Source organism: Pezoporus flaviventris, unplaced genomic scaffold, assembly GCF_033815535.1.
Source record: "Pezoporus flaviventris isolate CSIRO_AGI_PZ_B2104156 unplaced genomic scaffold, CSIRO_AGI_Pfla_v1 ptg000015l, whole genome shotgun sequence".
In the NCBI taxonomy this organism is placed as follows: domain Eukaryota; kingdom Metazoa; phylum Chordata; class Aves; order Psittaciformes; family Psittacidae; genus Pezoporus; species Pezoporus flaviventris.
In genome coordinates, this window is record NW_026892563.1 from 44,562,689 (window position 1) to 44,577,199 (window position 14,511).

The window sequence follows — 14,511 nt, forward strand, 5'->3', positions numbered from 1 at the left end:
GATCCTGGAAGGCTGAAGTGCACCAGCCTGCTGCTTCTTCCTCCCCTACCCCTGCATGGACTGATACTGGCATAGGGAAAGCTTGCTCCCCTAGGGAGGTGATAGTTAAATTCACATTACGTGGTTCAGTGAATATCCTTTTAATCTCTAAAACAGCCAGACACAGCACTGAGCCTGCCTGGTGCTGGGGTAGGATGTGACTTCGGTCCAGGCTCAAAGGGAACAGACACAGTCACATACAATGAATGCTTATTTCTTTTCCTGGGTAAACTTTTCAATTTTGGATAATTTTCTACCTTTACATTCTAACTTCTGATCTCACTGTCTCCTATGGACGATGCGAAACACTAATAATTCATTTTCCACTTTACATGAAGTGGTTATGGCCATGCATCTGCCTCTGGTGGGTGGTTTGTATATTTAATCAGCCAACATAAAATTGCTTTGAACACAGCTCACTTTTGCTGGCATGGAAGGTTACAGCAGCAGCTATAGACTAGGTGAATATCTTGTCTTGGCTCCTTTGGTTTACATTAAGACAACAGAAGATCAAGTGCATAACAAGTGTGATGCAAGCTCAAGAAGTGTATGCATTAAAATAGTGTTGCATAATGTGCATTAAAATCACCAGGTTCAACCCTATGAATTACCACAGTAATGAAGTAGCGTGTAGATCTGTCATTGAAAAGCAAATGTCACTACAAGTCGTAGAAACCATTTCAGCTCACAAAAGAAATGGTTCTTTCTCATTACCTCTATATACTCACCTGTTCTGCTGAGCTTATAGATAACAGGGCATCTTAGTACCTATAAAGCATTCAGTGCTTGTAATGTGGGTTATATATAGGCTATTTGGGTACTACAGCTTCCCCTATTTGCTCTGTTTGGAATGACTTGTTTTCTCATTCAAAGAAAGCCAATGAAGTATTAATCTTTTTCTTTAATTATTATTTGAGAGATGGGGTGTTTTACTTCTCCTCTCGCATCAGACTACACTTGAATCTTTCACCTGGTTCTCTAACGAAGCAAGGATCTTATTGTCGTAATGTCTACATGGGTAGGCATGTGTTTATCCCCTATGTCTAGCTGCAGTAATTTTTAACCTGCGGGTTGTTTTCAGTTCAGCTTGACAAAGTAGCAGAGATCATGAAGGTAATTTGGTTCCTCTAAGCTCTGCAGAATTAGGGAGCCAAGAAGGTGAGGGAATAGGCAAGTTCTGTGTCTGAGGAAGGGGCTGCAGCGTGATTGACTCAGCACTGGAGAGCCCCCATGGGAGGAAGACCCTGTCAGGGCCTTGCTTGGGGAAGTGCTTCTGCTGGACGTAGTAATCAGGAGATAACTGGGCATCTTTATTTCCATCATTCTGTTGACATCCTTCTCACAGCACTCAGAGAAGAGTTGGAAACTCAGGAATGCCTGGCAGGTGTCGTGCTACATCTGTCCTGTTAATGTCTATGTGCAGACAAACCTGACTTAAGCTTTTCCTTTCTGCCTGTATCCCCTTTCCCCCAGGACTGCTGCTGGCTATGGCCTCAGGGAGTTTGTTTGTGTCATTTAGGGTTCAATTTGTTTTGGGTTTTTTTCCCCTCAAAACCAGTCATAGTATCAGAAACTACATAGCAGAACTGCTCTCCGTTGTGCTAGAAGCAAAGATCCTGTGTCCCGAGGTCTGTTTTCCCACCCTCAGCCCTGTTCTTTGGATTTTCCATCAATAAGGCACTGCATGTGTATCCGTGCTGCGTAGAAAAAGCAAGGACATAAAACACGTAGGTGGCAACACGAAGATGTGTGGAAAAAGGCAGTAAAGAAGGGTCACAGAATCACTGTTTGGCCTGGACGGGGGACCTCGGTCCAAAGTTACTTGTGTTAAAGAGCTGAAATAGTATGTGAAGATAATGAAGGGAAGCAAATTCACCTAGTAAATATTTTCCCTGGTTATTAATAAATGCAGAGGAAGGAGTTTCACAGTCAAATCCTTGTGACAGCTATTTGTTCGTTGTCATGAGTGGCATGTATTTTGATAACATGAAATAAGCACCTCATCTTCCACTGCTACTCATGCATGCACAATTCTTCCCATTTAATTCAGCAAGACTAATTATCTGAATTAGTGACATTAGCTTGAAGCTACGGCTTTGCAGATTGAGGCTCTGGCTTTCAGAACAGCTTCTTTAAAGGAATTAGTCATGTCTAAGTACAACAGAACTGTCAAATTGCATCCCCTGGCTTTGTCTGATGTTTTGGTTACAAAGCCAGCCACACAAGCCTGTCATTGTGGCAATAGATTTAAGGTAGTAGTTATTCTAATTATAGGGCTCTGACAAGCATAAAACAGTTCATAAAGGTTGTGGAGTTACCTCACCAGCTGACAGTAGAGGTAAGACACACTTCATTTTACCCTCCACCTTGTTAGTGGACTCTGTCGTCCACACTCCAGGGATGCCTGTTGTCTTTCTGAGAATTGACTCCTGAACTAACTCCCATTTTGATTTAACTTGCCGTGCAGGCATGACCATTGTAGCTAATTCTCAAGCAGATCCAAAACCCCTGCCCTGGCAGCAACACCATCGGTTAGAGAGGTAGGGCTGAAAACAGCAGCACTTCAGGAGCTGATGCCCCAGTGGCTTGAGCATTGCTGCCTGCAGAGTGGCAATATCTCTGGAACCATCAAGGGGACAGGTGGAGGGAGCAGATCCCTTTATTTTTACTTTATATCCGTTCAGAATAAAAGTCACTACAGCCCTGGCTTTTGCTATAAATTGAAGTGTTTTGGTAACTCTGTTATGCCTGCACTGTTACTGATGCAAATAATATAAGGCTTAGGATCCAGAGCACTCACCTATCCAAGGTCAAGCAACACAGGGAAGGGGGACAGGAGGACCAGGCCATGACTGTTCAGCTAGTGAGGTCTTTCAGTCTATACATCATCTGTCGCCCATTATCTTTGAATGAACGGTTCATAATTAAGTAGTGTGACTGAAGATGTGAAATTCTACATGGCAAATACCGAACTTGCACCTCATTTATCTCTTTCAAGTGTTTAATGAATTTTCAGCTTAGCTAATGAATAATGGCAATTTCAGGCCCATTGTCTTATGCAGGCAAATTAATAACAGCCTAAGGATAGTTTCATACCTAGGAGTATGGTAGAGATTGCCAAAATGCCAGAAGGTGCATTTCTTTTTAGGAGGTCCAACAGTGATAGGACAAGGAGGAATAGGTTTAAACTTAGAGGAAGTTCAGGTTAGATATAAGGAAGAAGTTCTTTAATGCAAGGGTGGTGAGGCACTGGAACAGACTGCCCAAAGAAGTGGTGAATGCTCCATCCCTGGTAGTGTTCAAGGCCAGGTTGGACAGAGCCTTGGGTGAGATGGTTTAGTGAGAGGTGACCCTGCCTATGGCAGGGGGGTTGGAACTGGATGATCTTAAGGTCCTTTCCAACCCGAACTAGTCACTGTATGGTTCATATTCACAAAGAACTCTGAACACAGAGAACCTGCTCTTTGGGGATAGAAAGTGAACAAAAATTGCCTTCCTTCGGCTACCCTGTCCTTAAGGTTACTGTACATTTTGGTTTCCCAAACAGGTCTTCTTTGTCCATGCAGAAATTTTGACCAGGGTTAAAAGCTTTTAGTTGCTAGCAGTTTGTTAATAACATACAAAAGAAATGTGGGTGACCAATTGTTTATTCGAAGGTGTCTTGAAATAAGGCAAACTAATGGATAGGAATGGGAAAATTTCCAGACTCAAGAACTTGGCATAAAGAACATTTTAACCTAATCACTTTTATTAGTGAATAAGTGTGTCCACCAGCTCCTACTTTCCACAAAGTAAGAAAAAACAACTCGCAGTGGTAGATGTGGCTTCAGGTGGTTTTGGCAGTCAAGACCAAGTATAGAAGTTTAAATGCAGAAAACAAAGCATAGGTGTGATACAGATGTATGCTATAATATCTGCCAGTTTGCCCCCAGTACTTGAAAGAAATGGAAATGCCCTTAAGTACAGAAGTATACCCTTCTTCCTAGCCAAACCTGAAGCAAATGTGCTCTACTTCATTTACTGGCCTGAAGCGACTGGTTTCCATTACTTAATTGCCTCTCAAAAATGTAGCTGAAATACTGAGAGATAAAAACGAGGTCTTCAGTCATAGAAGCAGGAATGTACATTTAGAAACAGTTGTTTAGTCAAAATACGTTTTACCTGAAAACACTGGGTTTTTTAAACATAATCTGCTGAAAGCTAATGGTTGCCTTGTCTTCAGCTGCTTATTCAATTTACCATGACTGACATCTCACTTCTACTTCTGAATATAAAATACGCAGTATTGAGAGGATTAGCATGTTCATTTTGGTTTTAGACAGTGGGATGAGAGAAAGCCATCTTACCAAATGCATAATAGCAATAACAGCAAATACATAACACGCCATTCCTAACATGGTCAGGCACAAGACATGTAGGATTTAATAGCTCATCCTTGTCTGTTGCTGGAGGTGAGTCCCAGACTGCTGTGGCATATCCATGTAAGATCTAATGTCACTGGAAAAGATGGAATAAATTGCTTTTAGAAAAATTTTGCAAATTTAAGGATCCTGTCAGCAGCTCTATCCTTCAGATTTGCATGCTTTTATAGAACCATAGAATAGTTAGGGTTGGAAAGGACCTTAAGATCATCCAGTTCCAACCCCCCTGCCATGGGCAGGGACACCTCACACTAAACCATCTCACCCAAGGCCTCGTCCAACCTGGCCTTGAACACTGCCAGGGATGGAGCATTCACAACCTCCCTGGGCAACCCATTCCAGTGCCTCAGCACCCTTATAGTAAAGAACTTCTTTCTTGTATCCAATCTAACCTTCCCCTGTTTAAGTCTTAACCCGTTACCCCTTGTCCTATCACTACAGTCCCTAATGAAGAGTCCCTCCCCAGCATCCCTATAGCCCCCCTTCAGATACAGATGCTTTCTTCCGAAAGTACAGCCCAGATTCCTGTACATGCTGTGTAGGTTTGCTTGGCCATCTCAGAAACATCACTAATCACGAACCATTAAGTCGAAAACAGTTATTTTACTTTATCTATACTGGTTTTTGTAACCTCAAGCTTGATGTCTTTTCTGCTATACAACTTGATAAAGGTGGCACTCTGGACCTTAATTTCTGTCGCACTAGCATTGGGAAATATATTTCAGTCTGAGAGTTTAACCAGCCTGGCTCTGAAGTCATAAACATGCTTCAGTGGCAGTGCCTATAATTGTGTTCCTGTAAACTGGCTTTAGTCCTGTCGTATACCAATCATAGGCATTGCCATTCTGAAGGGAGAACTCCTCTTGCAGTATGCCTAACAGTGGTCAGGATTACAGCCTTCAGACATACGTATTGAACAACTAATAATTAGAAGCAGTTAGGCATTTTCTGTCTGAATAGTTTTTCTGATGGAAAAGGTAGGGTGGGATTTGTCTGGAAAACTGGATAAAGAGTCTTCAGGTAACTTCACATTCATCATAAGGCAGAAGTAACTGCTGCCCATATCAGCAGTAGAAATGGTGCTTCCTTCGAGTCACAAAAAGACACCAGCTGAAGACTTGGCAAGAGGGCAGGGAAATCATGACTTTTAGCTGTTCTCTTCCACTTGCTTCTGCTCAGTAAGTGAAACTGGCATCACCATTCAGGTGGAACAGCCTTAGAAAGCTCAATCTGAGATCTCCAAATCAAATTCTTACCTCGTAAAAAAGTGCTTTTGAAAAGCCACATCTCAAAATGAAACTCATTTTCAAAAGGAAAGCTAATTTTAAGTCAATAAAATTCAAAGCATATTATAAGAAGAAGCCTACCCATTTTCCTATTGGTCGTTACAATTAGTCCAATCAGATTGCTGTGTCTTAGTAACTATTTTAAGTACTGAAACTTAAAGTTGTATGAGTTTAGTTCTACCCACTCCTGTCCATTTCAACGGGCTGAAGTATCTTGGTATGAAAAGTGTTTTGCAGCAATAATGTGTGTATTCTGTGCTTGTCAAACTGAATCAGTTAGTAGTCGTTCCCTAAATTTGACAACAACATGTCCCAAAAATGCATACATTTTTGCAGTCTTAAATTCTCATAGAGAAATTGAGACTTCATTTCATGTACTTGCGTGCTCATCTATAAATATGGGTTTTTCCAACTGCTGTGCCTCATTCTCTGTTTTGTTCTGAGGTCTTATTCTACACTGAATACAGTTTTGTCACTGAAATAGATGAGGGTTTTATCTTTTTATTTTTCTCCTCAGGAATTGCTTTGTGCCTGCTTTTAAACTCAACTGTGTAGGATATATACCTGCAGTTTAGGTTCTGTAGATTATTTTTAAAAGATATATATTCTTTAAGCTTTTAATGAATTCTTCCAAAGCAAACTTACAAAACAGCTTGCCACATTTCAAATGACTATAAAACTTGGACAGGAAAAACAAATCTCCTTTATTTTTTCAGGGCGTCTCTTATAATGGGGTTTGTTCATGTGCCAAGTTATGCCACTAGGACCCTATTGTCCCAAAGCACTGTTATATCGGTCAATTTTACTTACTTAGGTAAATGAAAACTTGGAGTTTATGAAATGCTCTGTTGAGAAATCCCATCATGCTTAGCAGTTGACGGATCAAAGGCAAAAGGAGCCAAGCCCATGTAGTATTGTGCTGTGTCGCTTAAAGCTCTCCATGATTTACTAACCTGAAGTAGATCAAAATAGAAAAGAATATTATGAGCTTTGATACTGAGTCGTTGACAGCAGTCTTGCCTGCTTTGCTAAATCAGATTCCCCCCCTTTACCCAAAGGGTTACTGTTCGGTGTTAATCCCAGACCTGTAATTGTGTGGGTTTGGGGTTTTTTTTTACCCCAATAGGTGCTGCAAGATGAAAGCAAGTACCTGTTCAGCTACAGCATATCCCCATGCATCCTGGCTGCTGCTTGGGTCCCAGTAGTTCTGAGAAAACAGTATCTGTCGTTTAAGTCGTATAAATTGATTTGCTGATTCTTCTGTCAGAAAAGGTGCTCCAAGGACACCTGAAAAGGAAGCCGAGAAAGATTTGTATTATCAGGAAAATGTTTTAGAGTGTCCGCCTCAAAAAGCACACCCAAAAAGCGGGACCTGCAGTTTATTTATAACCAGGATGTTTCTACATTAGATCTTCAGCATACTTTTTTCTTAGCCTGAGGTAAATAAGCCGGCTGCTATAAATCACTATTTTGCTGTTGAATCCAAAGTAAATCAAGTTACAAGCAAATTAAGGAACTAATTTATTTTGTGTTGTGACTGAAAAGAAACTTAGACTGGATTTCAGTAGTCTCAAGTGTACTGAGAAGCCTAAAGTTTGGGTCCTTTAAAACCTTAAACCCACCCATAAATTTAACTATGCTTTCCAAAGCCCCTAGTTTAGATGTAGTAATTGTTCTCATTAGTAGCAGAAGAGAAATTGCGTGTGTAGAAATTACTCTGAGTAAAAGACATTGCGCTTCTAATCTTGCTATTGCACTGCTTTAGGCAGCTTTCGAGTTCACCCCAGATGCAGAAGCACTTCTTGTAGGTGATCTTGAAATAAGCATTCTGCTCAAGAAAGATAGCTGAATTCCTCATTAACTTCGTATGAAAGGTTCTGCTACAGGAAAAGTCGACTTTTTTAATGAGCCACTGATTAGGTTGAAACTTGGATACATAAGCCAAGCTGAGACCGGTGTCTGTAAACAGCTGGACTCCAATTTAAGTGGGTTTAAATGGACACACACTTGGTACAGATGGACCAAGAACTTGAACCCTTATCTATTATATCTTACAATAGCAGCTCAGCAGGGCAAGCTATTGCCTCACTGCCAGCTCTCCAATGGCCTCATTCCTGAATCTCAAGGGGGAAAACTCTAACTCAGGATGTCAAATGTTTGCTTTCATGTACAATGCTCAGTTGAATCCAGTTCACTTGCTATTATTGCTGGCTTTCCTCATCATCCACAATATGGTTGCTCTTTAGCTTTTAAATAGACAAAAATGTACACTGAATGCATGTAGGCGGCAGATATGTGAGTTAGAGTATTTGCTGCTCCTTTTCACTTTGTTTCTTTTCAAAGCTAAAAAATGCTTGAAATGAAAGTGAGAAAATGCTCGATTGTAGAGTAATGGACAAAATAAATCAGTGCATGTGGTTGCCATCGTCAATCTTAAAAAAGACATGAAAATGTGCATTAGAAAATGTACTTAGCAAGCAGTGACACTCCTAGTAGCTCCTTCCTACTTGAGTTTCTTCAGGTTCCAAATTACTATTATCAGAAACCGGAGGCAAAAATTTCCGGGTAGGGAGTTTTTAAGGAACACCATCTTTAAAAACGCTAACAGCTCCATGTTAAAATCTAAGCTCAGACATTTGGTGTGAAGATTCCTGTTGTGTGAACTGCTCTCTCCCTTAGGGAACTGAGAAACAGCTATTTCTGTACCTCGGAAAACAAGTAAGATTTTGGCCCAGGGAAGGAAAAAAAAGATATATCTTGCATTTGTCTATTAAGCTGCTACCCTTCTGTTTGAGAGCTGCGCGGGATAAAACTAACCTCATGCTGAATTTCATTATTACTCTGGCAATTTATTATTATTCAGTAGAAAAATCTATGAGCTGTTAACTTCTTCTTAGTGAATGTGGAGAGGGCTTTTTGGGTATTAAATATTTTCTAAGCTCATGATTACATTTTTGCACTGAGATATCTGAACTGGGACCAGAAATTGGCTCAGTAATAGGCTTTACTTTTGTTTAAATGTATATAGAGTTACTAAGGGCCATTAAACATTAAATTTTATCACCAATATGTGCTCTTGCTTTCCAGCTTCATGGTGAGCTAGAAAATAGCAACATTAAATGGCTCTGCTTTTTGTGTTTCCTCTTCCTGCTGCCAGCATCTTCAGAAACTGAGCTTGTTCTGCTGGTGGGACAGTGAGGTGTTGTCTTGGCTACTGAGATGCATAGCGTTGTGTCTTGAACGTATTAACTTTCTATTTTTAACATGCAGTCTGCTCTGACTGCACTTGTGCAAATGGCATCCAATGGCAAATGCCATCCTTAACCATACATGTTCACTTTGACTAAAGAAGACTTTCATGTTCCAAGGGAGGTGGGGGTGTCAGGTCTGCTCTTTGCTTCTTCTGTCATTGTTGACGCCCAGTTCTTGTTCTTTTCTGGCTGCTATCGCAAACACTTCCTCCTCTCACCTTTAGCACCAAGGAGCCAACTTTGCAGGGCTTGTCCCTAGCTGCTGGGGTGCTCCAAAGATGCATAAGTATCATAAAAAACATCAGGTAAGAACCTTTATATTCAAGCTAGTCCTTCAGGCTTAGCTCATTCTCTCTCCATCTTACTGCAATGATCATTATACATCTCTGAATAGGGCCAACTTCATTCACCTCCAGAAGAACTCTGGTGAGACCATTTCTAGTGAAACCAAAAATGATCCTCTTCCACTGGGGCTAAATAGGCAAGCAGGGTTGTGAACTTGCTTGTGCTCTGGCAGAGTTCAGAGAAAGTCAGGTCTTAAAGCTATATTGTATGGAATCATAGAATGTTTTGGGTTGAAAGGGACATTAAAGATCATCCAGTTCCAAACCCCCTGCCATGGGAAGGGATATCTTCCACAAGACCAGGTTGCTCAAAGCCCCATCCAACATAGTCTTGAACACTTCCAGTGATGGGGCAGCCACAATTTCCCTGGACAGCCTGTTCCAGTGTCTCACCACCTTCATAGTGAGGCATTTTTGCCTAATAGCTCATCTAAATCTACCCTCTTTCAGCCTAAATCCATTCTCCCTTGTCCTTTCACTACATACCTTTGTGAAAAGTTCCTTTCCAGCTTTCTTGTAGGTCACATTTAGTTACTGGAAGGCTTCCATAAGGCCTCTCCTGAGCCTTCTCTTTTCCAGGCTGAACAAGCCCAACTCTCTCAGCCTGTCTTCACAGAAGAGGGTTCCAGTCCCTGATCATCTTCATGGCCCTCCTTTGGACTCACCAGACTTGGGGAGCATCAGAGCTGATCTATCTGAATAGCCCCTGAGCAGCTCCTCTGAGTGCATAGTGTTCAGCAAACAACCTATGTCTTGCCTCAATTTAAGTTTATCAGACCAGGTGTAATTCTCTTCCTGCCTTTTGAACAGCTTGGGAAAAGGCTGTGGAAGAGTTCAGGTAGGTGCCTCAGACTATGCCTGAAGGACTTCTGAGTATCTCGTTTTAGATTAGTGCGAACTGGTATAAGACTAAGCTTGAGAGAGTCTCAAGACGGGGTATGGTGACAGAACCTTGTCATCTTTGTCAGAATAGCAAATGTGTACTTAATCCCAGCAATGACTACTGAAAACAAACCAGCAACCTGATTATGAAAAAGACATATCAAATAGCTTGGAATGTCAAGGTAATAATATCAACCTGCGTAGATCTTGAACTATTTGCATTAAAATCTCTTCATGCGTCCTCGAACGGAAGCTTAACCCTCTCGTAAGGTGATAGGTTTCTAGAAGGCAAGGTGGTTGCTGGGTGCAACCATAAAATCTTCTCAGGAAGACATCTTTTTCTATCACCTGAATGATCCACTTCGTAACACGGTCAAAAAGGTGAGAATGGGATTAAACTTTGCCACCTTTGCCTGCTTTAGGCACCCATTTCATTGATATCCTTTTTCTCTTTTAAAAGCTAAGCAGTATAAGCCATTTTGTGCTTAGCAGTCTTTGGGGAGAGTAGGCAAGCCACCGTTTGCATGACTAATAGCTGAGTTAAATGATAAGAAAACAAGGCTTCAAACTTGCTATGGTACAGGATATGCTTCCCCCCACCCCTTCCCCAGGGGGTGTTTGATCTAGATCAGGAGTATTATATAAATGGTAAGGAGCAATCCCAAGGCCTGGGAGCAAAGTTTATCCCTGGTGTGTATCTGTGACAGGGAAAAGTGGTTTAGCTCTGATTTGCTGTGATATTTACAAATAAATTGACAATTACTTAGCAGCACTTCAGTCATTCTGTGCGCACAGTCACAGAAGCTGGACCTGGTTTTTTCTCTCCCTAGCTTCTGAAGACTATTGCAAGTTTCTGACAAATTGAAAACCTATTGTTAAAGCAATTCATTTCAGTGGAATTTAAATGTCAAAAGTTGGCAATTGCTCCGACTCCTTTCCTTTTAGTCTAATAACTTATTAATATCAGCTTTGCTGATTGACTGGTCAGAATGTCAGCTCACAGGGATAAGGATGCCAGTCTTATCAGCACTTTAGGACACAGCTTGGACAGAGGCTAAACTTGGACAGAGCTAAACTTCAACCTTGGACACTTTAACCTTGCTGAGGTGGCTGGTGCTGACGTGTTGGGAACTTTGAAAAGGCAAATCAAACGCTGCAGCTCAGATGTGCTTCTTAAGGTTAGAAATGAGCCATAATGGACACCCCCACAACACCCCCATACATCCACACTCCACGGTACTTCATCTGCCTAACATTCCAAGCCCAGAAAAGATTCACAAAGTTAGAACCAAGGACTCAGTCTAAGGATTCAGAATAGCACAGTGCAACAGTGCAAGCGCTGAAAGAGTAGTGTGGAAGCATCTGGTTTTCACCAGAGTATTTCTCACTGTTACGTGGCACTCCGTGGAAATCAGGATGTGGTTATCTGTCAGCACTTTGCATACACAGGTGGATTGCAGCAGGCTTTTGGATTCTGTAGGCCACCCTTGGGCCACATATCACCTTTTTTCAGTTGAAAAGTACAGTTACATTGAAGTCAAACACCTCTATATTGTTTTTTCAAAGGGTGAAAAGACCTGTGCCTATGCACATTGGCTGTGTATTCTAAAGTGTTCGGATGGTAACAGGCCTTAAATCAGTTAGATTTGCTAATATCTGTTGAAGACAAAATTCTACATCGCTGATTGTTAAGTTCTTCAACATTGCTCATATCACCCAGCCCCTGAAGTTTTGGTCTCATCTGTTTAAAGCCTCCAAGTACAGTAGTCTCTATTCTTTGACAATCCCTAATTTTACAGCACAGAACATGAGAGCTCTGTGGTCCAAGGGATGAGAGCTCAGTCATTAGCAATTGTTAGAGCTACAGCATCAGCCTTGTTCCCCCATCAGCAAAAGCAGACAATTTACAGACACTAAATGCAGAATTAGGTATTGAATGCATTGCTGATGTATGCCAGGGGTCAGGAAAGCTGTCAGCTATGGGTAAATGGCAAGGCGATTGCCAGAAATCCTAGATAATCCTAGAGAAGGAACTACTTTCCCTGCAAGAAAATATTGGGAAAAGCATTGGTCCATTGGGTCCTGGAAAATTTCCTTTCTAAATCCAAATGTGGCCCTAAGTTTAACCTTGTGTGAATGGGCAAGACACCCCTATTAGTCATCTGAGAGCCTTCAGTAATGATCCCAGTGCCAGGACACCATGCTCTTGTACCCCATCCCTTGCTGCTGCACTCTGCAGCAGTCCAGAAGGCCCATTCCCAGAAAAGTTAAGATGTTTATTATAGGGAATGATTTACAGCAGCTGAGTAGAGGTTATGATGTGGAATCAGGCTCTCACTAATGAATCATATGGCCTCTGCTTTAATTCACCACCACCTTGATCATTGCTGAAAGGATGGACAATGAAAAACTGAGCTGTTTGTGATCTGTTAAACTTTTAAGACTCATTAAAAATCAGTAATAAATAGTTCTTCCTGCCCTTTGAAAACAGGAACCTGGGAAAGAGGGCAAACGAGGCTGTTAGGGAAGATAGAGAAATAAGGGAGAGAAAAATCAAAGTTTAAGCCTTCCAAAAAGAGGGGCAGCAGGCTGTTGTGATCCTATCTTGGCATCAGGCGACATGGTTTGTGTCATGATGGTCTACAATGGGAAGGAGGTGAGGTTCAGGAAGACAGAAAAGTGCCTGGGAGTAGTCCAAGCTCAGGTGCACAGCAGATTAGGAGTGCAAATAAGGGGAAAGGAAGGTTTCTAGGTGAGCTCTAGCTTGCAGAAGGAGAAAGGCCCTTTCCATCTCCTTCCCTCCCTGCAGAGCGTCACTGCATCCAAAACTTAGGATCATATGGCAAGGAAGAGAATCTAGCCGCTTAGAGAGAGTACACCTGACTGTGGTCCCAGTTCACAAAACAACTTACTTATGATTAAGCATTGGTTAATTCTGTCTGCCTCATTTTGCCTTAGCTCTTCTCATGGTGTATTTACTGCAAGTGTGCTGGACTGCTCAGATCTAAGAAATGCTTTTAATGCACACAGGTGGCTGGAGCATCTTTCCATGATGCACCTGAGAAGTCAACAGTAGTTTCCTGCCTACCTGGTTTGTTTTAATTTAGCGAGGAAGAAATTTATCTCACAACATGTGCATCACTGATCGCTGACTGCATCAGTTTGTGCTGCTTCGGGAAGAGCATCCTTTCAGCCTCGCCGGTGCTGCAGCCCCGTCCCATTCATTTACACTCTGGTCCAGTTTTTACAGGGTGAATCTAGATTTTAGGTGCTGTGGTTACAGGGCGTTGTGAAGGTTCACTGATCAGACAGACTGAGAGCTTTAAAAGAGTGTCTCCTTAAGCAATTCAAATCAGATGTCCTGAAAATCACTTATGAAATAGATCATTTAGATCCTTATAAATGCATGTGAAATTGTTTCTTGCTACAATAAATGTGGAGATCAGAATAATGTTCAGGGAAGATTCCAGAACAACAGCATTCAACTCTTTCTACAATTTAAACAGTTCAGCACGTGATTCTGTAAGCATCCCTTTCAGACAGAAATGCATCCTCGCTCCTCATACCTGAGAGTTTGAGCAGTAACAGTTCAAAAGCAGTCAGAAGGAGCAGAATCAAGACTATTTCACAGAACCTGCTATGCAGTCTTGTGCTCACCCACTCTCCCGTATGTCCCTGCTGCAGTGATTTCCAGTTAATTCTCTTCCATCAGTGCTGTTCTGGTGGTTACAGAGGCTTTTTTTGCCAGCTTGACTGTTTAACAAGCCAGAAGGGAATGACATGAGACAGGGTGCCAGGCACTTACCTGTAAGCAGCAGAGCAGACACCAAAATTTGAGACATTTTCAGAGACATGGTAAATTACCCAGCGAGTGTCTCCTTTGTAAAACAGAAGCAGTCATAGGGTTTTATACTTTGTTATCTTTAGGTCTACAAATCATTTACCAGGTACTTGTAAATCGTTGGTGCAGGCAGAGGGCAGGGTACAGCGCTTAGTTCAGATTTGTCCTATATGCCTCTCTGTTTGTACACTTTGGACTCTGCAAGCTGAGCCTCAGATGAGCCATAATGCCGTATTATTGTGCGGATGGATTAACTTCTCCATAAACCTTATAGCACAGAGTAGCACTGTGGGCTTGTTCTGGGCACACTGAACAGGCAAGTGTCTGTGAGTCAGTCTCCTGCATTTCCGAGCATTGTTTTCCCCTCGTCGTGCTAATGGGCACGAGTGGTTTATGGTCTGATGTGAATATGAATGGTGGGAAATGGTGTTAAATCCCCCTGCTCCG

General features: G+C 41.8%; 1 protein-coding gene across 1 annotated transcript; it reads right to left on the bottom strand.

Annotated features, from left to right (window-relative positions):
- Nucleotides 1–3,668: 3,668 nt before the first annotated feature.
- Nucleotides 3,669–14,140, bottom strand: CUNH3orf85 (chromosome unknown C3orf85 homolog). The gene is made up of 4 exons (XM_061454376.1): nt 14,029–14,140; nt 6,897–7,033; nt 6,614–6,699; nt 3,669–4,536 (listed from the first exon to the last, which is right to left on the bottom strand). Exons 1-4 carry the CDS (start codon nt 14,075–14,077, stop codon nt 4,461–4,463), a joined length of 348 nt encoding a protein of 115 aa, XP_061310360.1. The 5' UTR covers nt 14,078–14,140; the 3' UTR covers nt 3,669–4,460.
- Between the last annotated feature and the right edge of the window lie 371 nt (nt 14,141–14,511).